This window comes from Anguilla rostrata, chromosome 3, assembly GCF_018555375.3.
Source record: "Anguilla rostrata isolate EN2019 chromosome 3, ASM1855537v3, whole genome shotgun sequence".
Lineage (NCBI taxonomy): Eukaryota > Metazoa > Chordata > Actinopteri > Anguilliformes > Anguillidae > Anguilla > Anguilla rostrata.
In genome coordinates this window covers 59557801-59585509 of record NC_057935.1, presented here as the reverse complement: position 1 = coordinate 59585509, position 27709 = coordinate 59557801, and the positions used below count along the sequence as shown (strand labels likewise).

Sequence of the window (27709 nt, the reverse complement as noted above, 5' to 3'; positions counted from 1 at the left end):
AGTGGTCATTTGACAATTTGGTGTGAACGTAATGGAGGGGGAAAAGTGAATGGGGAGGGGATTACGGCAGTATTCACAAACTGGTGGATCGAGGCTGGGTGTCTTAGCAACAAAGTTGTGGGTCATTCCCTCAATAAAGAGGGACCCTCCGGCTGACCAGATGAAGTTCTGCTCACAACCTCACATCAGCTACTCAAGCAAGATGACCCAACATGAAGAGTGACAATGACACACGCGCCAACTCAAATCTAGGTCCTGTCTCATTCTGGAGGCTGTCTCATTCTATTTCAGGACAGCTACCTTGGTTTAGAGGACATACAAAATTTATATTTGTTGAGCATGGAAAACAAATTATACAGAATTAAACGGACAAAGACAAGACGTAACACATTAGCACGACAGACAGCTAAAAACCAGACCAGACTACTTAATTTCATACAATGTGCATACTTTCTATTTGTTCTTTACAAATCAGGAAGATATGATTTATGTTATGTAACAGTCTGTACAACATAAGAGAAACAAAAAACAAAATAAAAACAAATAATACAAATTAATTCTTTAAAAAAGCAGCACTGGGCATCAACAACCCACTTTTTCACATTTTAATTGGACATTGCAAGCACTTTTATCTCTTTCCCCCCCTCCCCCCCCAATAAATTAGAGCACACATTCTGTTTGAGGCAACTAATGTAACTCCATTACCCAGACAACCCAACTTCTCCATGACTGAGATGAAAACGGTATTGCCCAGGAACTATTGGCAAACTCATGGGATTTGACATGAAAATATATACCAATATACATCAAATTGGCAACAAAAACAAAATGAAAGACACAAAAGTGCTGTTTTTAAATTAAGATATGCTTTGGAGATAGTGGTGGGTCATTCAAATTCCAGATACTTTTGGAACGGGATAAGCTCTTTGTCAGTATTGTTTATCAGTAAATGTCATTTGAGTGAACAAGAACAACTGAACTCAAGTTTAAGAAAAAATGTATCTGCTTTGTGAGCTCTCATATCAGGGCCACAATTTAATAGACTCCATTTCCCTATATTCCTTGCATGTCAGCACCTAGGCACACCACTGAATGGCTGGAGCCACATCTCACTGTGCAGCAATGACAAATGAGCAAAACGTTTAGCGGAAGCAATGGCTTAAGCATAAGCCCACAGTGTAAACATAAGGAACACAGGAGGTGTGATACGGCCATAATACTGAAATACTACACAAGACTGTCTATCTTGTTGCACCTATATTTGTCGCAAGCCTCTCAAATCTCCCTTCAAGCGAACAGAATGCAGAGGTTGGATAAACTGAAGGTCAGAGATTCTGGAATCCATCTTGCAATGCTACAGATCTGATTCCAAACTGATCCTGGAACATCTTTGAGGGTTTCTGAGAGGATTCCCCCCTCTCCCTCCCCCTCCCCCTCGCTTTGACAGCCCAGACCAAACCGCAGTGCGGTAAACACGGACAATGAACTTTAACCCTTATTCTAAAGGAGGGCCCAAACTAGAAAGGTAACACTTGATTGTGATTCAGTGCATCAGGATGGAGCCTGCATGTATGCGATGCTGCAAAAAGATTATGGTATCCTTTCAGGAACCTAAAGGCTATCAAAACTATTTGACATGCTTCTCATCCCTCTGAGGTTGCAGCTCGAAAAAATGCTCCTATTAAGCGTCATTGGTTTCTAGCTTCTCCACTCTATATGAAAGCTACATGTGGCAGCCAGTTTGGTCTCATCATCATCTAGGCTGCACCAATTGAACTTTCTCCACAGTTCTGAAAGTGGTAGTAATCTAAAAATATTACTGTCCTTACAGAAGCTGAGATTCTCGTAGACAATTTGGCCCTCCAGGACCAACAGCCGGATTTGCCTTAAGCTACCACGGCCCTCTGAGAACCAGCGCTGAGGGGCCCTATTGAATTACCTACCCTACAGGACGAAAGCTGATTAGCCCTGCTGCAAACGCAGCACTAAAAATCCTTTTTCTCAGAGAGACAGATGATTCAGTTTGTGTGAACGTGCTCAGCATTGATAAAATGGGTGGGGACAGCAAACTGGCATCAAGACAAACAAAAAAAAACCCGACCAAAAAAAAAAAAAAAAAAAAAAAGACAGACTGGAGTGAAGGAGGGAGAGGAGAGGTGGAGAGGATCCACGTACATTTACAGGACATGTCAGTGTAAACATTTCTCCAGTTCAGGGTTCTCTTCCTCTCCCTGTGGTAATTCTCAGGTCTCCTCCTGATTTGAACTTCATTTTCAAGTCTTTTTTTTTTTTGTTTGTTTGTTCTTGTTATCTTTCAACAGTTTTTTTTTTCCATTTGAAAGTTTTTTTTCTTCCCCAGAGAGTTCTAAAAAAGCACAGAGTCCAGACGGTGCTGAGCGGAGAGTGGGAGGAGGTGGTAGTGTTTGGTGTGCAAGCCCAGAGCAGCACTGCCCCGGCTACGGGTTCGTCCCTCTCACAGAGGACAGTAATTATGCCCTCAACCACAAAACAAGACCAACAAAAAAACGGGGAGTCGTATGGTTATGAAAAAAAAGACCAAGAGAACAAACTAAGGGCTGGGAATGAAAGTAAAAAAAGATCACAGGTTTTTGGAAACAGAGTTCCCAAAGAGAAGAGAATAGAAGAGGAGAAGGACAGAAGTGAGAAGAGAGAAGTGGGAGATGAATGTGTGTGTGCGTGTGTGAGAGAGAGAGAGAAATGTGAAAAGTGCAGTGAATGGAGTATCAAATTGATGAGAAGTTTAAAAATCGCCCACTTGTGTCCAAAACATAAAGTGCAGGCAGTGTCTCTCCTGTCTGAAACCACCCCACCTTCCCCACAAAAACAGTTTTCAAAAACAACCAAAATAGAACCGAGAAGTCTATGCTTGTTTATCAACACCATCCCCGGCTGATAATTCCAAAAAAGTCACAGATGTTGGGGGTGGGGATGAGCGGGGGAAGTTTGGAATTTTTGTCTGCTGCCGGGGGGGGAGGGGGGGGGGCGGTCATGAGCAGACCCCGCCCCCCGACCCTCACTCTACCCGGACGAGGAGGCCGTACAGCAGAGTGCCGCCCTTCTCCTTGGTGATCCACTCGATCTCGGTGTTGCTGAAGCGGGGGTCCAGAGACTCGCTCAGCCCCAGGGTCTGGGGCCCGGCCTTGTAGGAGCCCGGCCGAACGCACACTTGGAAGCCTACCTGCGCTTGGTGATAGCGGTGCGAGCGGGGGTCTCGGAATCTGGGGATGAAACGGGGAGAGAGAGAGAGGAGGGAGTTGAGGGACATGGGGTCACAGGGAGCTGCCTGGGTAACATTCATCAGGGCCTCTTCAATCCAAACCCAACACACCACAACACAGGCCATTGCCTGCTGAAGTCTCAAGTCCCATTCCCCACCAAACTTGTAACACATCCCACCTCTCCCCATACCACTGTCTTCCATTTACCTCCACTCACACCCTCCCCAAACCCAAACTCACTGCACTTTGGGGGCGAAGGTCTCCAGTCCGGAATAACGCATGGTGGGAGACAGCTGTATTCTTGGCACCTCCCTGTCGGGAGCGCTGTTCTCCTCGGACCCGCTGTAGCCGTTCTGGCTCTCCGTCTTCACCTGTGCCACCGAGAAGATGGACGACGTGCCTGCAGATGATGACAGAACCCCTGTGAGGCAGTTTCTCTGTGATTTGTCATTTTTCTCACTCTAAAAAGTTCAGAGATGCGTTGCGCTCGATCAAAAAGCTGCACCAAAATGTGTTATAGGTCCGTTAAAGATAATAATGAATCTAAAAAACTAATTGCTACTTTTGCTCTTGTTAATGAGTACGTGAGCTTACATACCAATACGGTAAAGACTGATATTTTTGCATTGTATGGTTATCGTTATAATTTTAAAATCTCAATATAGCAAATGTACATCCATCTTTTGCTGATACACGATGTAGTGTGTCATTCTTCCCCTCTCTCCCCGACTTTCATCTTCCGTTCCGACTCCTCACTTAATCACACTGCGCCTCGCAGTGATGTAATCCACTAAGGAGACCACCAGACGCTCGCAGTAGGGCAGGAATAGGAACTCTAATAGACTTTTGAGCACTTAAGACGCTCCGCATCAATAATTCAGCGGTAATTTCTTTTTTTCTTCACGGATGACCGGGTGCTGACGATCAGACGCTCAGCCGTGTAATGGGCCCACCTGACAGGAGCTGGCTGTGATCCAGGACGCGCCTCAGGTGGCCCACGCTGGTGCCGTGATAGGCGATGTGCCACTTCTTCAGCGCGTTGGACACCTCACAGTGGGGCTTGATCCTGTCACAGAGCAGATCCATCAGCCCACCTCTCGCCGGCGAATGAACACATCGATAATTCACGAGCAATGACGTCCATCGGTACGCCGCACACTTTTAAATGTCAGGCACGGGTGGACTACTCCAAACCTTGGGCTCCAGGATGATGACGTTTCCTAAAGCCTCTACCCTCTGAACTACAGTTACTAGTCATATGAAGGCTATTGCCAATAAGGGTTTAAATCAGTTAAAACCTGAATACACATCTGCCAGTGCCTGGATTAACCTGAATCTGTTGTACATCGATCACTGGCCAGATATATATCTAAAAGGGGAAAAGCTAAATATGCTGAGCCACTCAATCTGATGAGGACACGAGTAACAGAGAAACAGCACAGGGGAATGTATAGTGTGTGTGTGTGTGTGTGTGTGTGTGAGCTCGGTCGAGGCCGCACGGCGGACTAACTGACCTGAGTGCAAAGCGGCACCAGCCGAAAGGAAGGGCGTAGTCCCGGGGGGGCTCCCCGCGCTTGTAGTACGCCTCGTCCCCCCGCAACTTGTGGCAGGACTCACAGTAACACAGGTTGTACTTGGCGTCTTCGTTAAAATAGCCATCTGGCAGAGGGACAGAGAGAGATGGAGTCAGGAGTTGTGAGAAGATGAGAGGGGAGGAGTGGGGGGTGAAAGAGGATGAGTAAGGGAAGAGAAAATACAGCAGAGGGGGTGCAGGGGGGATGGATACAAGCAAAGGAAGTATACATGAAAGGGGGGAATAAAACAGAGTGAATGCTGGGACTGTGAGGCGCTGGAGCTTCACTGTGGGTGGGCAGACTACACCTGTACACCTGTCTACCACAAACCACAAATCCATTTTTACCTATCTGAGGTAATACTGTACATGCCGTCACTGACACCAAACCTGCAGCATGAGCCCATACTGACTCATGGGAGATTTTACTGCACCAGAGCACGCCAAGCTGAGAGCGGAGGAGGGACAGACTGGCTCAGGACAGAGAGTGTGATTGGAGGAGAATATCAGAGGGGAGGAGAGTGGGATTGGAGGAGAATATCAGAGGGGAGGAGAGTGGGATTGGAGCAGAATATCAGAGGGGAGGAGAGTGTGATTGGAGGAGAATATCAGAGGGGAGGAGAGTGGGATTGGAGGAGAATATCAGAGGGGAGGAGAGTGGGATTGGAGGAGAATATCAGAGGGGAGGAGAGAGTGGGCTGGGGGAGTGTGTGATTGGAGGAGAATATCAGAGGGGCGGAGAGAGTGGGCTGGGGGAGTGTGTGATTGGAGGAGAATATCAGAGGGGCAGAGAGAGCGGGTTGGGGGAGTGTGGCACTCACCGGGCAGAGTGAGCAGGTCTTTGAAGCGGGAGCAGAGTGCCTGGTACTCGCAGGTCTTGTTGGGGTTCACCTCCGGCGGCGGCGTCCAGCACACGCTCTCTTTGATCCCTGCAGGGAGAGAGAGAGAGAGAGGGGGAAATATATTACACAGAAACAGAGCCACACAAAGAGGGTGAGAGAGACTAATAGGATACAAGAGAGCAGAGGAGGAGGAAGATGACACGACAGTCTGTTTTGTGCCGCGCAGGTTTAATAAGCTACTGCTAAAACTAGCCCGCTTTCTCTCATGAAATTTTTATTGACGTGGTGCATATTAATCACCCTGCGAGAATGTACCCGACTCACTCGCCAACTGAGCTCTGCCGTCCACAGACGGAAACCTGCCAAGCGAGCGGCATTCAAACGGCAAACACAATGGCAAAACCGTGCCAGCACTTCCGCTGACTGCGTGGTCTTACTTAAAGCTGGATTTTATCATGCAATGAAAGTAGGTGATAATTATCTACATGACATGAAAACCTGTTGAAGAAAATCACTATGCTTCTCAATGCTTAGGGACAATATTAGTAGGAGAGTAGATAGAAGCATTATTAGTAGTCGCAACATTAATAGTAGTGGCAAGTAGTAATACAAGCATTTTTCCTATTAAAAAACAAGTCTGACTACAACAATTACTGCTACATTATTATGAGCAATACAAGAACTAAAACAATGAATAGACATCTTACCATCAACCATATCAGCCTTCTCCATGTCACCCTGGCAACGGGATTCTCCACTCTCCCTTCCCACCGCTGGCAAATCGTTGGTCACTATGGTAACCTGCCATGGCAACATGACAAATGACATTCCCTCAAGATGAGACAAGCAGCATAATATATGGTGAGCTCCATAAGGTTTGGGACAAGGGCATTTTTTTCCTGACTTGGCTCTGTACTCCACAATTTTAGATTTGTAATAAAATGATTCACAAGTGGCTAAAGTGCAGATTCTGACATTGTATTAAAGGGTAATTTATACATTTTGGTTTCACCATGTAGAAATTACAGAGTTTTATACATGGACACCCCATTTCAGGACACCATAATCTTTGGGACAAATGGGTTCATAGGTGTTTCTGATGGGTTAGGTGTGTTCAATTGCTTCCTTTGTGCAGGTTATAAGAGGACTTTCAGTATCTAGTCTTGATTTTCTAGTATCTAGACTAGGCTTTCAATTGCCTTTATTGGCGTTTGTCAACACGAGGAGTTTTGTAAGGTCTAAAACTGTGAAGTACAAATCAAGAAAAAATATATATTTGTCCCAAACATGGGACTACAGCTCACTATATGTGGACATAATCTACGCTACACCTTACAAGAGGCCGCAATTTGAGGCTGGTACAGATTTGGGTTAAAGACCTGACCCTGGGGCCTCTAAATAGGATTATGGATGCAGTTTACGTTTGCTGGGGTGAGGGTATTTTAGGAATAAGGTGAAATGGCAAAGGTTTAGAAGATTAAAGCTTGCTGTAGCCACATTGGGACCTGAGTAAATGCAGAGGGATTTGCAATAGGGGAATTCTAAAATCTGAACTTTATCGTCTTAAAAAACATAAAACCAATGATTTAAGCAATAAACTATAGTAAAAAATTACTTACAAAACTGTATGGTTACATTATATTTATTCAAATTAAACTCTATCTCTGGCGGGCAGGGCTAGCAGGCTGTACACATGGAATTGTGGTCTTAGCCATAAGAATATATAAGCTCACTTTGGATCATATAGATTTAATAATCTTCTTTCATTAGCACATTATTTTCAAGAGGCTTAGAGCCTCTTCACATCCAACAAAACCAAACATGCTGCCCATGTGCTAGCTTTAAAAATAAGGCAATCATTTTTGGTTGCCCTTTGCACCAGGAAAGGTACCATTCACACTGCACCCTGAAAATCCCCTTTTTACCCCTCTAATGCAGTGTGCATGTTAGAAGTTTGCATAAGACTACTCTCTTAATCCTCCTACTGCCTGCTTCCGGCAGATTCCACAGCCCTGTAATGTTAAAATGATTCCCACAATGTGGTTTCCATAGGGATAAGTAATCACAGGTTTCCTGGCATTTTTTAAAATAATTGAACAAATTAAAGTGTCTACGCAAAACACTGTGGCATTAACAGCAAATTTGGTAAACAAATAACTCAATATCACATTATAAGTCCAGATGAGTCACTGTTCTCTGGTGAAATGGGACTGCTCTGAAAATTGAAACGTGTCGCATCGGCAACCGCTTTCCAGCTGCACCCTCATCAACAACACCTCATCTCCACTTTCCTTTTTCTACAGCACTCTCTGGAAACCCGAATGGTTTCTGAAATTCAGGCCGCAGTTAAAGAGGAGGCACACCGACCTGCTCACACTGGCCGTAAAGGTCAATGAGGGGGTAACAGGGGCTGGGGATGTCCTGCGCTGCCACGCCCTGGTCCATCCCGTTGACGTAGAGGTGCAGGCAGCTGTTCCCGTCCACCAGCAGACCCAGGACCGTGCCCTCGGGACAGGTGTCCAGGTTGGGCCCGTAGTTCTCACAGATCTGTGAGGGAGAGGCAGGAGGGGACGAACGCGTGTCAGCGCGGGACTGAGAGACAGTACTGTGATTGGGGGGGCACGGAGGGGGAGGCGGGTCTAAGGGCACCTTGAGAGAATTGTGGAAAACGGAGTCTCGCTGCAGCAGCCAGGCGGAGCGCTTCAGACAGCAGGCCGTGGAGGGGAAGTTGAGGCGGTCGGGGGAGTGGCCAATCACACCCAGAGAAAGGGAGGACGTCCAGGACGGGTTAAGGCGGTCAATCTGAAACTGCCAGCACAATGATGTGGTCAGAACTGCCTGCAAACTGCAACATGCAACACACACACACAACGCACACACGCACACACACACACACACTTCAGTTGCTGTACCTGGAACAGCTGCTGTCGGGAGAGAGGCTGCGCTGTGACCAGTAGGCCTTGGTTGTAGCTGGACACCCGGGCAGCGGTCAGATTCTGATTGGACAGCTGTATGTTCTTCCCATGATTCTCCAGGAACGTCATGGCCGCAGGAACCAAGGCAGCCTCATTCTCACACTGCGGGAAGTGTGTGGCGGGGGAGGTGCATACGGTCAGAGAAACAGATATGCCTGCGGTACCGTTTTACTTTCCGCTCCTGTATACACCAGCTAGCCTATATGGGGCCTACTAACAGTGCTAACTTTAATACTGTTACAATCCTGAGCTTCCACCTCGCTAACTTCACTGCCATAGCCATAGCCCTGCAACAGCTGTAGGCCACTCCACCTCCCCTCATCGTAGGCGTTTTCAGTGGCTCTCCCCTGCTCCCTCCTCCTCCCTCTCACCGGAGTGCTGTCGTCCTCCCCCTCGCTGCAGCTCTCAGAGGAGAGCGACGGAGCCTTGGTGCTCTCCGTGTCCTCCAGCACGGTGGAGCTGACGATGGACACCGCCGTCACCCTGCCGTACAGGTCCAGCACCGCAAACACGTTCTGCAGAGGAGAGAGAACACGCTCAGCGGCTGCTCGCGTGTGTCTGTGCGCACATGTGTGCTTTTGCGTTTGCGTGCGTGCGTCTTTGTGGGTTTGCCTACATGTGCACGTGTGTGCATTTGTGTATGCGTGCATTTGCCTGCCTGTAAGTGTGTGCATTTGCTTGTGCATGTGCAGTTGCGTATGTGTGTTCGTATTTGAGCGTGTTTGTGTGTGTGTGTGTACGCACGCTTGTGTTTCAGTGTGCACATATGTGTTTGCGTGTGTGTTTGTGTGTGTGTGTGTGTGTGTGTGTGTGTTTGTGCGTGAGCAGGTGCATTGGCTCAGCTGGTACAGTGTAAGTGTATTGGGAGTACGGCATGGTACCTTGCCACAGCATGAGCAGCCAGTCTCCCGTCGATCAGATGTCATTGCTACGATCTCTTCACCCTACGGTCCCTCCGACGACACAGCGTCAACAGACTACACCTGACCCAATGAATCCGTGATACACATTTGAAACCTGTGATATCAGGCCCATTTCCATTCCTCTCTACTCCTGTCATCAGGAGTTTGCATCTGTCATCCACCCATCTCTTACATTACGGTTTGCACCTCTTACCAGAGCGACTACACAACTTTTCACAAGCATTTACATTGTATCCATTATACATGGAATATAACTGAGCATCGTTTAATACCTGCTCAAGGTACAGGCAGTGTCCACCCTCGAACCTGCGACCTTTCGGTTACAAGTCTAGTTCCTTACCCACTGTGCTACACTCCGACCATCATTGTTCTGTACTCCTCCCCTTCCCTTCATCACTCGCATCTCACATCCTCCCATCCACCCACCCAGCACAGACTCCATCTTCCCCTCCATCTCCACTTCGCCTCCACTCTTCCATGATCCCCTGGGTCCCCTTCAACTCCCGACTCTCATTCACCACCGAGCCCCCCCTCTCCTCACCGCCAGCCGGTCCAGGGAGCAGCCGTAGTTCTGCCTCTGCAGCACCCCGTTGCGTCGCACCTCCGACCCGGCCAGCAGCCAGGTGACCTTGGTCCTCAGCTGGGGCAGAGAGGGCGAGAGGCCGCCCATGGGGCAGGACGGCAGGTCTGTGGGCTGCAGGGTGGTCAGCCCCACGTGGAGGGAGCCGGACCACTGCTCCTCCACTTCATCAATCGTCACCTGTGCGGGGGAGAGCATTACAAATTACTACACTGTTCAGTCTGCCAAACTTCTCTCTCTGGCTTTAAGCTGGTGAGCAGAAGGTTAAAGGACCTCTGAGAACAGTGTTATATCTATGTTACACAAAGCACAACTCAATTGTTTACGGGGACCTTTATCTTGGAGGAATGTTCTAGAATACGCTGCACCCACTGACCCTCTGCCCACTACCTCACTCCTCCCCCTCCCTCACCCTCTCACCTCAAAGAGCTCATCGGTCTTGAGCTCCTTGGCGCTGAAGACGATTCCGTGAGCGTATCCGCCCACCCTCACTGCCTGGCAGCCCTCCCGCAGCAGCACCGCATTCTTACCGTGCTTACTATGGAAGCGGTGAGCCACTCCTGCCACTAGAGGGAGACAGAGACAAAAAGAAAGGGTTAGAGAGCATTTCAAAGGTGCAGAATTAGAGAGACAGATGCAAGTCCATGCAGGATCACACACGTGCGCAATCACACAAATGCCCTGACACAACCACGCAGTACCTGGGGAGTGGATGGGAAAGCTCTTTTCTGTGATGTTGCTGGTACACAGGCTGTTGTCCAGTGGCCCGGAGGCACTGGTGATGGACACCTGGACACACTGGCCATACAAATCAATCACAGCGTACACCTCTGGAAGAGAGGAAGCGACAGGGAAGAGGGGTTTACCGGGTTCACCGCATCTTTGGAAGGCAAACACCTTTCAGCACAAGCCAGATACAAATGGGAAGGGGGGGGGGTACAAGCATGGCCTGCCCTAAGGCACGGGTCTGTATATGGGGAAAGGGAAGGTGGTTTGGGTGAGTAAACTGGTTCCATTCACCTTTACCTGGTGGCAGCCCAGTGCAAGCCACACCCTGGTCCACCCCATTGATGTAGTAGTGCAGGTCGCCGGTGGCCGAACGCATCATGCCGATGCGAGAGCCCGTGGTCAGGGAGTCCAGGTCACAGCCGTAGTTGTTGCGCATGGTGTTCCCGTCCTGCATGATGGCCGTCCCGCTGCGGGCGGGGCGGCGAGAGGAGCGCGGGTGAGTGGAGGCAGAAGAGCAGATGACGGACAGCGGAAGGGAAACAGTTGACTGTGCACACGCTACCAGTATACCACCAATATGCTACAAGCTAGCATTGTGCTTCAAATTATGAAAGCAATACAGCAGTGGTAACCAATCCTTTTCTTGGAGATCTGTAGACCTGTAGGTTTTCATTTCAATCCTGATTTGGCACACCTTACGCTGCTCAGGTGGTGTGCTTTGTTAGGGTTGGAATGCAAACTTACAGGATAGTAGATCTCCAATAACAGGGTTGGTTACCAGTGCAATACAGAAAATAGAGGTCAAGATACAGACACACACACTACCTCAGCATCCACGTGTCATAGTCAATGTCTGTCATTGTGTTGGGAAACTCCAGTTCCTCCGGCCTGATTGCGGTCACCCCTGGCAACATGCAAACCATTAGCTTGTGAGAAGCAAAAACGAGTTTCAGTGCTTGATACATTAACTGCACAGACAACCGGCCTTCACATGAGAATCCAATTAGGGTAATATTTCTTCTGGGTCCAATGGTAAATCATATTATATTGAAGCTGTGACAGGTAACTGAGGTTCAGTTACTGTTCGCACGGTTAGTCTCTGCCATAGACAAGTGTGAAAAGCCCTAACCCTAACCCAAACCACACAGCAAGTGGACAGCACAACACTAAAGAAATAGCCATGACTGTTAATTCACTTTATTGTGCTTCCTGTTTAAAAAGTCTATCCATAGTTTTTCAGCTTTGGCGGATTTGAGTTCCATTGAAAATGAAGCTATTACTACGAGCACATCGAGCATTTATTATTCTTAGAAGATAATCCGACGATAGCATATTTTTTCAGTAACATTGAGCAACATCAAACCCGATTTTAAAAGCATTTTTTGGATTTTAGGCGCTTGCCCTTTCAGCATGCGTGCGTCATCACATTTGAATACTTGGCGTGATTGTTGCACCCAACATCAACAGAGGAAAACGCACAGAAGAGCAATTACAGAATGCAAAAACATCAATTCAATATTGCTACAAAAATGCCATTGCTAAAAGGTATCAAATATGGCATTGTTTCACATGAATTAAGAATTGACACTGAACATAACTCAAACTTGTAAGACCAGTAGGTGTAAAAATGCAGGGGAAAAAGCTGAGCCTCCTTACATTAGTACTACTGTCCTAACGTAGTACAGTTGATGTGTAGTTCTTTGTACAATGGACTGATGAAATATGTACTTCCAAGCCATCTCCTGTCCATACAGGTATCTTGGTTTCTAATATCTATGCAGACTCACCTGCCTCTATTGATCCTGACCAACGATCCACCATCTTCTGAATGACAATTTCAAATAGCTCTCCATCTCTCAGGCACCTGTTCAGACACACAAACACATACACAAACATGCACACACACACATCCAGTCAGGTCTTAGTGACTTTGTAATTTGCACTCCATAGTCCAGATCTGATTTTGACCCTACTAATTGCAGCTAGGAGTCACATTCATTTGAAGCTTCACCCAGAGAGGAAGTATTTCAATCAGCAGGGCACTCCCCACTCTAAAACCGGGGTACCGGTTGTCCCGGGCCCTGGAAGAGGTGGGGACCCAATGGTCTGTGACCTTGTGGTAAATACCACTGCTCCGGGCCCAGGAATAATATAATAATATCATTTTGTCCCAGGCACAGGAATTTCACCTGGCAGCCCTGCCCATGACTGTCCCTCACCTGTTAGAAATGACGATGGCATCGTTGAACTCGCTGCGGCAGTTCTGGCGCAGGGCAGTGCGCCCCCCGTTGGTGATGACCGCGTTGGTGCCGTGGAGCTGGTGGAAGCGCAGGTCGTTGGCACCGTTGCCCCCGCCCACCGAGCATGGGCTGCCAGGGGACATGGCCGTGGGCCCTTCCGAGCTGTCCTCAGGTAGGGGGGGCAGATCAGCTGGGGGAGTCCAGGGCATACTGAGTCACTTAACTCTATCCTGGAAGGACTGACAACAGACAGCCGTGCACATCCCTCCCCAGCTAATGCTTGTCCTGTCATTCCCAGCCCCCTCCACCCCCACCAGCGCCGACATCCCAGGCCACTCCCTCTCCCTTCCCCCCTTACCCATGTCATCCATGATGGTGGCCTGGGCAGCCTGCCCGTACAGGTCCACCACGGCGTAGACGCTGGGAGGCACGTTCCAGGCAGCGGGACCCTGCGCCACTCCGTTCACAAAGAAGTGGAGGCTGCCGTCCTCCTTCCGCACCACGCCCACCGTATCCCCAGCCTGGGACAGACAGACAGACAGTGAGCCGGCTGTCAGCATGAGACAGAGGGCGGGGCACACTCAAAACCTGGGGCTCAGATTAGACAGAGGGCGGAGTACACTCAAAACCTGGGGCTCAGATTAGACAGAGGGCGGAGTACACTCAAAACCTGGGGCTCAGATTAGGCAGAGGGCGGAGCACACTCAAAACCTGGGGCTCAGATCAGACAGAGGGCACAGCACACTCAAAACCTGGGGCTCAGATCAGACAGAGGGCACAGTACACTAAAGATGGGTTCAGGGTGGGGGTGAGACAGAGGAAGGAGGCCTGGGAAAGAAGTGGCCTGGGTAGAGGGGGAGGTGGTATAAAAAGAGAGGGTGGAGCTGTGGGTTGGGGAGAGTTTGGCGCACACCTTGAGCCTGTCCAAGTTGTGTCCATACTCATCAAGTATAGTGGTTCCGTTGTGCATCACTCCATTACCTGTCATCATCCAGGTACCTGAGATACAGAGCAGGTGATGACAAAAGAGAGAAATGTAATCACACATAAAATAACCCTAACCATACAAATACAACCCTTAAGGTTTGCTACAGAGAGAATGCTAAATAAACAGGTGATTGTAACACTGATTTACTAGTTTCCAGAAGTTTTACTTCATAAAGCATACTAGATGAATTACAGTATTTTAAGAGAATTCTTTGGAGAAGACTCAGAATCTTTATGCACATGAACCCGAAGGTATTTACAAGGTTCAACAGATACTATCATGTTTTCATTTAGCCCAGAATGTATGACCAATGTGCATAGCGCAGTTCAAATTGCATGAATGTGAGGCATTTCATGTGAGGCAATAAGCTCTATATTTGACCACACTGTGCAAACCACAACCTGATTCCCACTAATCTGAGTATACATGTGTGTGTCAGTAAGCATGTGTGCGTGAGTGTGTGTGTACTTGCACGTTTATGTGCGTGTGACTCCAATAACGTTTGAAATACTTTGACCCTTAACAACAGTAAAGTTTCCACAGTATCCACAGCTTTTTAAAAATGTACAAGTATGGTCAGTTATTTTTCACTGAAGGTTCTCATGGATGTGCAGCAGTTTTTACCAAATTATAGCAATCTAAAAACTAGAATATTTAAAATATGTATTTGACCCAGGCCTGGTGTATATGTGTGCGCACACCAGGTGTGCTCCTGTTACCTGAGCGCAGGTTGGTCATGGTGGAAGGCAGCTGCAGGTAGGCGGGGTTGTGTGTGGTGACGCCAATCTCAATGGAACCCGCCCACTTGTCCACCATCTTGTCGATGCGCACTTGGAACACCTCATTGGAGCGCAGCGGCCGGCTGCTCAGAACCACCCCGTGGTTAAAGTCGTCTGTCGCACTGCACAAGAGAAAATACACAAGCGGGTGAGAAACAACATGCAGGGAATCAAATGTGAATACCATTTTCCGGTTTTGAATCGCAAGGCCAATACACTTACCCACGGGACCCAACAACTGACAGCAAAGGTTTTACTTTCTTCATAGTTAAACTTTAGTTAAAATTTACTGTAGGGTTGCAAAATTTTAGGAAAATTCAGGGGTGGAAACTTCCCATGTGAATTACTGGGAATACACCAAAATGAATGGGAGCATATGGGAATTAACGGAAATACAACGGAAAGTATGGGGGTTATTTGCACAGGCTGCATTTACCATGTGATATACATATGGAAACATAAACCTTTAAAAACTGACTAATATAAGTCAAAAATTGACCATTTAGTTTGAGTTGAACTTTAATTATATTGAAGTTGGGCAAAATTTCCAAAATTCCTGAGCTTAACTTCCCATCTAAAGTTTCCGGAAAGTTTCCGAGAATTTACTGGAATTTTCCTGACCATTTCTAATGGCACAAAGGGACACACCTTTACTGCCAAAGACAAAGAGCAAAGGAAATGTGACTCACTGTGGGCGCAGAGCAGTCCTGCCATCACTAATAATGGCTGCCTTTTGGCCACAGTTTGGGTGGAAGAGGAGGCGGTCTAGGGCGTCCGGGTCAGGGGTGAGGGAGAGGGACGGGCGAGGGCGGCCAACGTCAGGGGACAGCGCCCTCATGATGGCATTGTTCCGCCGTAGCCTGTCACTGTGGTTGTGGTTGTGGACGATAGTGACTTTCACAGCCATGCCGTAGAGGTCTACGACTCCATACACAACGCCTGGAGTCTGGGCAGCTGCCACTCCTAAAAACACCAGGTCAGAAAAGGTCAAACTAAGGTTACGGGGGTCAACACAAGGTCAGCAAGGGGTTAAGGCAGGGTTAATAAAGTTTTTGTACATCATGTCATTCCTCATAGAACACAGCATATTATCACAACAGTTCCTCAAATGGTTATATTTCAAGATCATATTTGGTTAAAAAGAGATGTGAGCCAACACCGAGGCTCCAAATCTGACCTTTAGAAAAGGGGTACTTTTTATAAAGATTAGTTATCAAACAGAAATATTTCTGCCAAAATGACAGGCACAGGTGTGGTAATTGTGGCCCAGACAGAAACTCTCTTGAACACATGTTTTCTAATGTTAATGCATGCCAGTCTTACCTTGGTCAATTCCATTTATATAGAAATGAAGAGCTCCGCTGGCCTTCCGCATCAGGCCTATATGGTCCCCCTCCTGAGTGGGTGGGGGGGGCGGGGCGGTTGAAGACAAAATAAAAAATATATTTTAAAAAACAACCTGGGTGCAAAACTGAAGTATCTGACAATGTGCATGATACTTTCGCATTCAAATAGAGAGATCAAAGCCAGACTCAATCACAAACTATGAAATGGCGCAGTACTGACGGTGGACAATGAATGCAACTAGCAACCATCATGATGGGAAGCCGCCTAGGAAGCGTACAGTATTTGGGGTGACACAGAGTGAGAACAGCGACAGTGATGACGATGGCCACTGACCTGCAGCTCATCCAGGCTGAACTCACAGTACTCCCGGCGGGTCCCCTTTCCATTGGTGAGAATCCCACAGCCGCTCATCATGATTGTGCCTGAAATCACGCACACGCGAGCCATCAATCAAACGGCTGAAAGGTGACCTTGACGACACGGACACGGAGAGAACATTACCTGCACAACAATCAATCCATCAGATTTTATTAGGCACGGCTCTCAAAGCAATGACATTGCCGCTCAGTAAACGTAAGAAAGTGGCGGGACTACAAGACTCAGTTGCGCGCAATATAACATTACACACGATATACGACCCAATAACAAATTTAATTGTGAAATTAAACTCGACTGGTGCATCCTGCTGTTTTCAGTTAGGCATAAAAGCCATCCAATTATATCCAATCAGAAGTAGTTACGTACAACTGTGCAATGACAGAGAACTGCATCTCTGCTGTTACACATGAGCTGTAAGTCTGTTAGTTGTGAAACACACTGTAAAATCTTAATGAGCACACTGTAAATTGGCAAATGAATTAAAGAGGTAGCTTTAAAAACCTTACATTTCACAGCACACAGAAGATTCCTCCAGGAAGCATGCAACTCGGTACCTGAGCGTAGGTTGGTCATAGTTGCAGGGTAGTCCAGGTTATTAGGGTTGTGGGTTGTCACTCCAATCTCAATTGACCCAGACCACTTATCCACCAGCTTGTCGATGCGGATCTGAGAGAGGAGAGGTCCAAAACAATTAAACCTTAATGCTGAATCGATAACACGCAACATTCTGTTTAATACCTTTCACTACGGCAATGTGCTTACAACAGAACTACGTATATACATATGGCATAACCCTCATGTATATGTAAATGTATAAATGAGAAGAGAAAAAAATATACATGTTTGTGGACATATGAGAAGAATGGGCCATTAATCCATCTCGGCTTGTCATTTGATGTACTAAAAATGACAATTCCAAAAGCTTACATCACACAAGATACAACATAATAAAATCCTAATAAACCATAAAGAGGAAAACTGTCCTCCTTCCCAATGTCCACACTTTAACTATAATATATCAGTGACAAAGATCACAGCAGACTCTCAGTGCCTTCACCTCAAACATCTCATTGTGGCGCAGTGGGCGGTTGGTCATGACCACCCCATTGTTGAACTCGTCGAGGGGTCTCCGCCTCTCCGCCGTCTTGTTGTTGTTGCTCAGTTTGATCAGCGTGCCGCACTTCTCGTGGAAGAGCAGCGCGTCATTGGTCATCACTCCGCCTAACCCCGCCCCCAGTCCAGGTATGCCCCCTCCGCCCCCGGTCGGGCTGCTGTTGGTGCTGCCTCCGCCCCCGCCTCCAGCCCCACCCCCACTGTCACTGCTCCCCTCGACCCCTCCGCTGCTGCTCCCCGTGCCCCCCCTTGACCCCTCAGACATCCCGCCTCCTCCTCCGCCCCCTCCTTCGCCTCCGCCCTCCTCTTCGGAGCGGTATAGGCTCACTATGGCATTGTTGAACACATCGAAAAGCTGATGCTCTGTCAGCACTGCGGAGAAAAAAACATAAATAAATCAGCGACAGCCGCAATGAGAGTCTGGTAACAGTAGTCATGACAACATTCACCCTGTACTGTAATTATAATGGACTCCTGCAATCGTATTAATGACACAGAAGGCTTCCCCTCACCCGTTTCAGGCTCTAAGGTATTTGGGAATTTGTCTGGCCGGCTCTGACTGCGAGGGAGTTCAGCCACTGAGGGGGGAGAGGAACCATTAAAACCTCACTTTTCCCTCTCTGAGGAGCACATGCATCAACCCAGTCTTGCAAACCAAACAAAGTGACATAATTTCCACCAAAACAGACATCGACCAAAAAATAAGCTGCACTATGGAGTCAACTCAAACAATGCAAGCGTAAAATGTAAAACAATCACACCCATGACAGATAGAAGCTCATCCTCCTACCTTCCTCCACGTCTCCGTTCACAGCGGCTGCGCTCATGGCCGCCGCGGCCCCCGCCGTGCTCTCGTCCTGGACGCCGGACGCCTCCTCTTCCTCTTCGGCCTCCCCTTCGGAGCTGGGGGGCGGTGGCTCGCAGCTGACCACCGTGACCTGCGTGCACTTCCCGTACAGGTCCACCACGGCCCAGAGCCGGGCAGGCAGGCCGCTGGCCGCGGCGCCACAGTCCTGCCCGTTCACCCACAGGTGCAGCTCCCCGCGCCCGCTGCGCTGGATGCCCACGCGGTCGCCCTCGCCCAGCTGGTCCAGGTCCCGGCCGTACTCCTCCAGCACCGAGCGCCCGTCCTTCAGCACCGAGCAGCCCGACACGATCCAGGACCCGCCCTTCAGCCCCGTGGCGCTGCTCGGGAAGTCCAGGGCCGCTGGGTCCAGCGCCGTCACCCCGATCTCGATGGAACCGCTCCACGAGTTCACCTGGAGCACGGTCAGCAGTCAGTAAAACACGCAGTTTCAAACAGTGCCTGTCGCAAAGACCAGTGCATCTCATGTAACCTGCTAAGAGTTTGTGTAGCAAATATGAAACAGCTCTAAATAAATATGACCAGTAAATATGCAAAATTCATGCAAGTTGAAAAACAAGCCAAATCATAACTCAGTGGGTCAATAGTAATGGCAGGAATATCGTTAGTTATACTTACATATTTACATATTTTTCACAGCCAGGTAGGCAGTATTTAGCTTTATAAAGATAAAAAACTGATAAAGATTTATGGTGTGGAGGGAAGGAAAGGAAATCCAGAAGAGAAGAAAAATACGGTACAGCCCTAAGGAGTGAATGTGTACTAGATATCACATGATGACTGGCAATGCTTATAATGGCACTGAAATGTTTTTACAATATAACGTGACACAACGAAGATATAACAAACAACAGTGACAGTAAAAGATTATTATGGCGTATGAAAGAGCTGAGAGGGACAGATAACAAAATGATGGCAACAAAGGTGCACAGGGAAGGTGGACTGACAACCGAAATGTACAGAGTGCGCACACACACACACCATTATCTCCCATCAGCCATTAGGAAACACGCACTGCGCTGATAGCACATGCAGAGTAACCTTGAGGGCACGCCCTGTCCTTCTTTTACCTCTTCCCAATCCCCGGAGGCCGATTTGTTCATGTTTTAAAAGTCAGTGAAGTTTTCCCTTTATGTCTGGCTTTCCCTCTCAGATTAAATTTCACTTTTTTTAGGCTGTGTTTCTACTGACCAGTTACACTGTGCATTTCTACAGCCAGCTGACCTTGGTTGACACAAGGATGTAAAACTCCACACATACAAAAAAAAGTGGTATTCTACTAATTCTTTAAATTAGTCAAAAAGTGTCCTTAAAAAAAATTACACTAAGCTAGGCAGCCCAATGTTTTTCAAATATCAATACTACATTTCAGGGAAACAAAGCTGCTTTTCATGCTTTCGGAATGATCTCTCCAAAACATTTTTTTAAAAAGCACAGGCATCACGAGGTCTTCCTCCACATGTATGCTAACAGGCAAACTCAAATCTGGTGAGAAGACCTTACACATATAGCCTACTTACAGACGCAACATAGTTGAATATTTACGATGCCAAATGTTACTTTAAAGGCTTGAGGCGCTATCGAGCTGAAATGTAAAATGCCTTCCTGGCTTGCTTCAGAGCATCCCAGACGCAGCTAAAGCATCAGTCAGTGGAAAACTGGCTTCACTCTCCCTCTCTTTGCTATGTAAGGCAGTGTTACAGCAGCCTGCAGATATAGGTTAAACAACAGGAGATGCCCACTGGTCAGCCAGGTGGAAAAGATTCTCTCGTCTGGTTACATAACAGACTGAGAGCCGGCCTTCATTTTACTTCTGAATTCATGACATACACAAGAGCCTCTACTTTTAGCCTGTGAAAAAGGCAAGGTCTCTTGTGCTTTCTAACCTCCTGTTGACAACATATGCATAAATTATGAAGACTTTATTTGATGTCTTTCTGTCAGACAATAATAGTTAAATGTTTTAGTGTACCACTTTAGAGGCCAGCTGCTTTCTTTTTCATCTTTGCTACAATGTAGCTGATGTAAGAAATATCACTGTACACAACTGGACGCAAAATGAGGTGTGAATCCCAGGTGAAACCATGTTATTGCATCTTGACCAGGGAACCCAAACTAAAGACACATCAAGGTCTTGAAAACATTGTTGTAAATCACCTATTACCTATTATTAATCATATTACCAATTTATAAAATAAATTAATTTGTCATTTGTCAAGTTACCCCAGCAAAGCAGAGTTGGATTTACCGAGCACTCACCATGCCAATAGCTCATAGATGGCTGATTGATTTGGTCTGAAGTCTTTTGATCAACAGAAGACTCTCCCACTTCCACATTTTACATGCTAACATGTAAAATTTCAGCTACTTTATGTACATTTTACTTTACTAAAATGATTTCCTTTCTATCTTGCTTGCTTATATTAAATTTTATTGCCATAAATAACATTTTCATACTATTTACATTTTAACAACAAAGCCAGACAAATCTACCCATGATATTTTTGTATATCTGTATGATGTAGTATTTAAGTCCATCATGATACAAGATAATGTAGATGTGTGTGGCTGTAACTGCACTGCAATATCATAAAATGCAAACATTTGATGACAATTATAAGCCTGATCCTGCATGTTATAGTAACAGCTGCAACTTGTATTTTAATAACTTGAATGACTCATACTCTATATGAAATGGGCACCAATGTTCTGACTGTTAGAGTGAACAGCAAAGCAAGCAACATGACTGCTTGCAAGAGATAGAGCCCATATCTAGCATTATTATAATAAACAATGAAGACCAATGGATTCCCTGCACTGCAGTCTGTAAAAGGCTTTCTATAACCAATGATGTCATACTGTATTTCACGGCAATGAAATAAAAGAACTGCATCACAATGCATTAATTTCCACAAAAAGTAGCACATTTAGGCTAATCTTTTGGCCCTTTTGACCTTTTGGCACAATAAAACCTTAGCAATGCGATACTTGCAAGTTAATACAGCGCAAGGTCATTTTTTTCTTTTACTTCATGACATTTTCAAATTTAGGCATTGATAAAATATCAGAGAACTACATCTGAATGTGAGAAGACCTCACCTTTTCAAAAACTGCACACAACGGATATGTGTATGTGCAATGATTGTCATCAGTTTGCCCTTACATACATGATATTCTGCATATTTTGCAATATTTCTGAGACAAATGTGCATGCACTGCTTTTCAGCTTGCTCTCATTGTCACTACTAGATATAATATGTGTAGACTAGTAATATGTGTGTGGTAATTCCATGCACCCTAATATATGGGCATGACCAGGTTACTATATCCGTAAAGTGATGAGGGGCTGGCACCAGACTTGGCGCACAGACAGGCATTGTGCTTTGCCAATGACGGATAAGGGTGGAAGGGACACTGGCATGTTCACACAGCAGGATAGACTTGTTTGTCATCAGAGAAACTGAATGTGGCACGATGTCAGTCTTACATTTTGAGATACAACAGCTATCAAGAGAGCAAAGCACTGGTGCAGAAAAGAGGAATCGTTGTTGCATAAACATAGCCACATACTTGCTGAATCAATACTTATTGATATGAGGCGTTCAATCCATGTAAAATTAATGCAAGCTAATTCAAAACAAACAAGACAGCAACACAAAATACCACCCAGCTACCGTCTGCAAGGTCAATTTTGGTCTAGATGAAGTCCTTTCAATTTGTCTTTTCAAGAAAAGAACAGATAAAAACAATACATAAATTTAAACGTAAATAAGAGTAAAAAGGCTTGCACATGAACTATCCCATTACGAAAGCAGCACGTTTAGCTATATACTTCACACTTTACCTTCCTCTCGAGTACGCACAACAAGCCCAAGTAACTGGACATGCTACAAGATTGTTGATAGTAACATAGCCAGCACACAGCAACCGTTGAGATGCGAAAATTGAAGTAGCTAAAGAGACAATCAAGGAGTAAGTGACATAAAATCATTCATACAGACAGGCAACAGGAAGGTTGCAGTTGGGTTCAAATAAAATTGAGACAACCTATATGCTAACGTTAACTCACTGATAACTGCACGTTTGGAATCGGAATCACCAGAAAAACAGAAAGCTACAAACTACATTTTTCTTTTTGCAACATGAATCGGGTCATTCACCCGGATGCAGCGGGATTGGAAATGCATGTCAACTATAACCAGCTAATGCTAACCATCAACGTAACCCCGTCCCCGCCTCAATCAATGCCTAGCACAACAAAACAATTTGCAACAAAGCCGGTGTGATTCCCTGCTGCCTGTTAACTTGGAAAGACATGGAAGGCTCCGTAGAGATATCCGCCTGAAATGTTACCACCGCCATTACAAGACACCTGCTTGTGCCAGATCACCAGCAAAACAGAAGGGACGGCAACAGCTAGCTAGGCAGTTACCTATTAAAGACCCCTCGCAACGATGCAGACATGCCGCAGCTGTCTCTAGCTTGCTAGCTATCTAAGTAGCTAACCGAACAATATAGTCAAGTAGGTAAACATCTGTTATCTGACGTTACACTAGTTGGCAACGAGTAAAGTTAGCTAGCTTGAATTCTCTATACATAATTGGCAGCTAGAGCATTATCGTACTTGCTAATCTTCCTCCTTTCCTGTCCAGTTGTCAAACCATGCTCACCCGCTACAGCCAGGTAGCAGGCGCACAAACCCCGTCCAATCCATTCTGGGCTCTGTGTAACATTGGGATCTCCCCTCTCCAGTTAAAGTGGTTTACCTTCTTGTCGATACGGACAGTAAAGACATCACGGTCCCTTAGCGGTTCTCGACTTAGAACCAAGCCATGGTTGAATTCTTGGACCGGTTGGTTGCGCTGAGCGGTTCGGTTCGAGTTAGACAGGCCGATCAGTTTTCCGCTGCGCGGGTGCAACTCCGCAGCCATTTTTGCTGGGGCGGCACGCTTCACGACACTGCTGCGCCTTTTCCCGTATACAGTTTATTTCAATGACGTTTTTGCCGCGCAGCAGTCAGCGCTGTTGTACGGCAGAAGGTCTGCCGCACACACTTGTTGTTTTACGGTAGTGTGGCAGCGATGACTGTATTAAAACATCCCGACGGGAATGAGTGCTTGTATTAACATAGCAGATAGTTGTCTTGAATTTGGTAATAAAAAGCGATCTTGACGTGGTTTTCGTTGTCATCCAAACAGTGTGTGTGTGAGATTTTATAAAACCATTAGACGAAAATAAGCTGGGTTGACAACTGATATACAAGAGGCTTCCGTTTGCTGGTATTTCATTCTAACGTCCTAAGCAAAGCTAGTAAGTTAGCTAGCAAGCTATGCTAATATGATGACTCAGCGGAATTTCCGTTTCCTCAGCACTGCAGCTGTTTATTGACCGAAATAATGCACCCATGCGCCTACAGACACAAATAAAAGTCATATGCTTGGTATGTTTTTAGAGCATTAACGTGGAAGTTTAACTACACGTAGGCTACTATCTACAATCGGAGTAAAACCCAGGAGTAGGCTACTGGAAAGATGGAAAGACTAAATGGCCAGATATGGATCTATGCAGATGTGAATTTTCAAGGGTTATCAGTCTTGACTTCCATGGCTGCTCACCAATAATTAATGTAAATACCACAGACAATGTTTGCTAAATATATTGGTATTTATTTTTGTATTTATAATTCCAGGAATGATAAATACATTGTGGCAGAGCTAATATTGAATACCTTCATAATGCAATCGCATAGCCATGAAAATGTAGGCACTGATTCAGTGATAACTGCAAGTTAAACTATACAAATGCAAATATTTCCAGTTTCACGTGCTATAGAAATAAAATTATAGTAAACAACAACTAAATTCTGTGGAAACAAGAAAATTATGTTTTAAATATATATGCTTTGTGTTGTAACCTCAAGCAACACGTAATCTAACTTCTGTGCTACACTAAATTGGGAATTAAATGATAAAATCTAGATCAAGGTTAATTTTGTAGGACAAATAACTATTTATACTTATTTATATGTATACTATTTATATCAGTTTTGAGGCCAAAACAGGTATCCATGGGTGCTATTCCTATGAAAGGATCTACCAAAGGCTTTCACATACTTTCAAAATAAAAAACAACTAGGAATTGCAGCTCTTTTTACACATCATTTCCCTACTTTAGTGGGACAAAACATAATGTTAGCTAGTCTTATTTAGTTCTTGCTGGGTTGCAAGGCCTTGGCATTCGATGACTGCCTGAACCCTGTGACTCTTAGACATCTGATGCTCTGATGATGTCCTCTCAGGCCAGCAGCATTCTTCAGTTGCTGTTTGTTTTTGCGGCCCCTCAATACCAAAAGAGGCTAGAAACAATATTGGTACCATTTTAGGTGCTAATCACTGCTTGCAGTTCAACTGAATCTTTGCTCATTTTCTAAGTACCTGGATGTGAGTTATAGAAAGCTGAAATTGAATTCAAATCAGTTTTTAAATACAATAATTCAGTTTACACATTAGAAATTATGCAATACATTCAGGTTATACAATTCAAATTCAGTCTATGCTGCAACTAATTTCAGCCCATAGATTCTGCCTACAAGCACTAAGCCATACTTGGTTATTACCTGACACATACATAATGGTAGACAATGATAGAAAGCTAAACAAAAGATGACAATACTGTGTGAACTGACAGATCTGGAGCTGTATCTGGATGATGTAAATAACAGATGTTATTGGAATAACCAAAGCCTTAATTTTCATGACCATTGTCACTGATCATCACCATATTTGCACACGTGTATTACTGAAGTACAGGAAATTGTGATTCACAACATGCTTATCTTGAGAGGATTTTGGCAAACACGTAATGTTCTGTCTCTGTTAAGTATTTTCTAACTCTAGTAATAGAGTAAATTTTTAATGTGGCTTTTTTTTTACACCACTAGGGGATGCTGAAGAACTAAGAATTAAATGAATGTGCTAACTGGACAATGTTGACACATTCTCATCGTATTATCAGGTTGATTGCTGAAATGTAATTTATTACATTTGTAAATTATTTAAAGCCAGATAGAAAAAAAGTGAGTCAGCTTCTTGGATTCTCACATATACAGAATCTTGTATTTTGCATTTTCATAGAAATATGTACAATGTAGGTGAGAAAAAACAGCCATAAACATTTTTGAACTTCTTTTTATCTCAATTTTTTCTGTAATCCCCAATATTGAAGGCATAATTTTGAAGTCTTCCTGTCTACCACCTTTATTGTTTTTCCTGAAAAGGACTGTAATTGGCTTTGGGGTAGTAAACCTTGTTTGCGACCATCTTGTAAAACAAAGAATTTTCTGAATAGTAAAAAAAAGAGGCAACTAAAACAGATCCATGGTGCGCTGCATAATAGATGCATGCTGCATATCAATGAAAATGTCTCAAAATTTTGGACTTTTGTTTACAGTATGTGACATTCTACAGGCCTTATTAAACCCCATGTACCTGGTGCAATGGTCCTTTTGAATAGCACTACTGCTTTACTCCTCAGCTTGACTCCCAGCTTCCTCTCAGTCATGGCTCCCTCTCCTTTCTTTTCATTATTCTAAATATAAAGCCTACATCTCGGGCAGAGCTATTAAAAACCAGGATGAAGAGCTCAGTGGCCTTTGTAACCTGGTTGTACGATTTTCAAGGAGACTGTAATCTTCTCAAGAGTAGAGAGTTTAAAAGTGTCTGGGTATTCCCTGTTCCCACTTTTACCTTCCTCCCTTTAATTGGTTTACACAATTAAGAATTGAGCTTGTGGTAACACTTACTATATTTACACAACTGCTCTATGGATATCATTGTTTGCCTTAAAGTCCCAGAATTCAAAACAGAGCTTTTCTGTGTCAAATATTCATCCATGTGGGTGTTCATGGGGTACTCAGTTTTTTTAATTCACAATAAATAATGCCGTTAAAAGACAGCATGCAATTAACATTTCTGTGACACACCGTCAAGTCAAGTCTCTGAAACACTGAAGTGGAGGGCAGCCCAAGCCTCTGGAAGTTTTGGGAGTCTTCTGGATTTTAGTTCCTGCACTAATTCAGTTTACATACTCCTGCAAGTTATGCTAAATGTCCCAGAAATGTTGGGATGTGGAACACTTAGGTTTTATTGACATTTCTGGAAAGATTTGTTGCTTTGTGCAGCTCACTGGAATTAAAACACCTCTGTCATATAGAGAACTCCAGAAAGATTCTGCCATTTGTATGAGATTTAGAAACCTTTCCGGGTTTTGTCATAGGACCTTGCAGCTTCCTGAGAGATATACATATTTTTTGTCTAAATTTAAATAATTAGAATTAGCCTGTGCAAGATTGGCAAGTCAGTTGTAATATATCATTTGAAAGACTGAGGGCTCTGGAACCAGCCACATTTGGCTATTTGTTATTTTAAAAAGTGCCTTGGAGATTGCATGTATGGTTATAAGGGGTTTAAAGGTCTTTTAGTTATGATGGCACAATGGATGTCTGCAGTGAGTATGTTATTAGAGTACTGCACACATGTTCTTTCATCAGTCAGTATAACTTTATTTATATAGCACCATTCACACAAGTAAATGCAGTTAGAAGTGCTTTCTATCTAAATGCAAATGTGATTGAGAACAAGCAATGTACAGCAAGAAAAAAGTAAAACAATAAAACAATGGAGACTAGTGCACACCAAAATTTAAGACGCAATTTAAGGTTAAAATAATCAAATGGATAAAATAAGTAAATAAAAATATTCCCAGATTTAAAAAATAATTTTCTAGTGCTTCCTGCCTGTACAGATATTGTTGGCATGGTTTAATTTGGTATGGGATGTAATGGGATCCCTGTGTCCTAATGAAGCAATAGTAAGTAGGATCAACTAGTAATATGTAAAACAAAACAAAAAAAAGGATGCTTACATTACTATAACTGTGATATTTATCCATTCTGACTTACAGTCAGTACCATCACAACTCCAACTTGTGCACTTACGCAAAATGGCATGGTTGGGACCTTTCCCTGTAGCTATAGAATGCTCTCCATCTGCTATCCTGGAGCTGCCTTCTAATGGTGGGAATTGGTCTGGCCACTGCAATGTTCAGATCTCCCTTTGTGTTTGGTGTCATTGGGACACT

At 45.2% G+C, this 27709-nt stretch overlaps 2 protein-coding genes across 2 annotated transcripts in view; one reads left to right on the top strand and one right to left on the bottom strand.

Annotated features, from left to right (window-relative positions):
* The window catches only part of hdlbpb (high density lipoprotein binding protein b), a 118169-nt gene that overhangs the window by 21534 nt on the left and 68926 nt on the right, over positions 1-27709 (top strand). The window lies entirely within an intron of this gene.
* neurl4 (neuralized E3 ubiquitin protein ligase 4) lies at positions 432-23541 on the bottom strand. The gene is made up of 28 exons (XM_064325199.1): positions 23338-23541; positions 18497-18965; positions 18219-18284; positions 17651-18078; positions 17148-17259; positions 16549-16637; positions 16192-16264; positions 15558-15831; positions 14809-14990; positions 14015-14100; positions 13460-13622; positions 13081-13291; positions 12649-12725; positions 11687-11765; positions 11159-11328; positions 10834-10962; positions 10553-10698; positions 10079-10312; positions 9001-9573; positions 8567-8731; positions 8304-8462; positions 8022-8201; positions 6362-6455; positions 5634-5741; positions 4754-4898; positions 4193-4305; positions 3480-3639; positions 432-3239 (listed from the first exon to the last, which is right to left on the bottom strand). The coding sequence occupies exons 1-28, from the start codon at positions 23500-23502 to the stop codon at positions 3035-3037; spliced, it is 5055 nt and encodes a 1684-aa protein (XP_064181269.1). The 5' UTR covers positions 23503-23541; the 3' UTR covers positions 432-3034.

Excerpts from the sequence above, each read along its gene's own strand:
- neurl4 (XM_064325199.1), bottom strand. The coding sequence starts at position 23,502 with ATGGCTGCGGAGTTGCACCCGCGCAGCGGAAAACTGATCGGCCTGTCT. Across the intron at positions 16,638-17,147 it reads TATGACCAACCTACGCTCAG|GCACAATCATGATGAGCGGC; the intron begins GTACCGAGTTGC and ends GCGTGATTTCAG. Across the intron at positions 13,292-13,459 it reads CACCATCATGGATGACATGG|CTGATCTGCCCCCCCTACCT; the intron begins GTAAGGGGGGAA and ends GGACTCCCCCAG.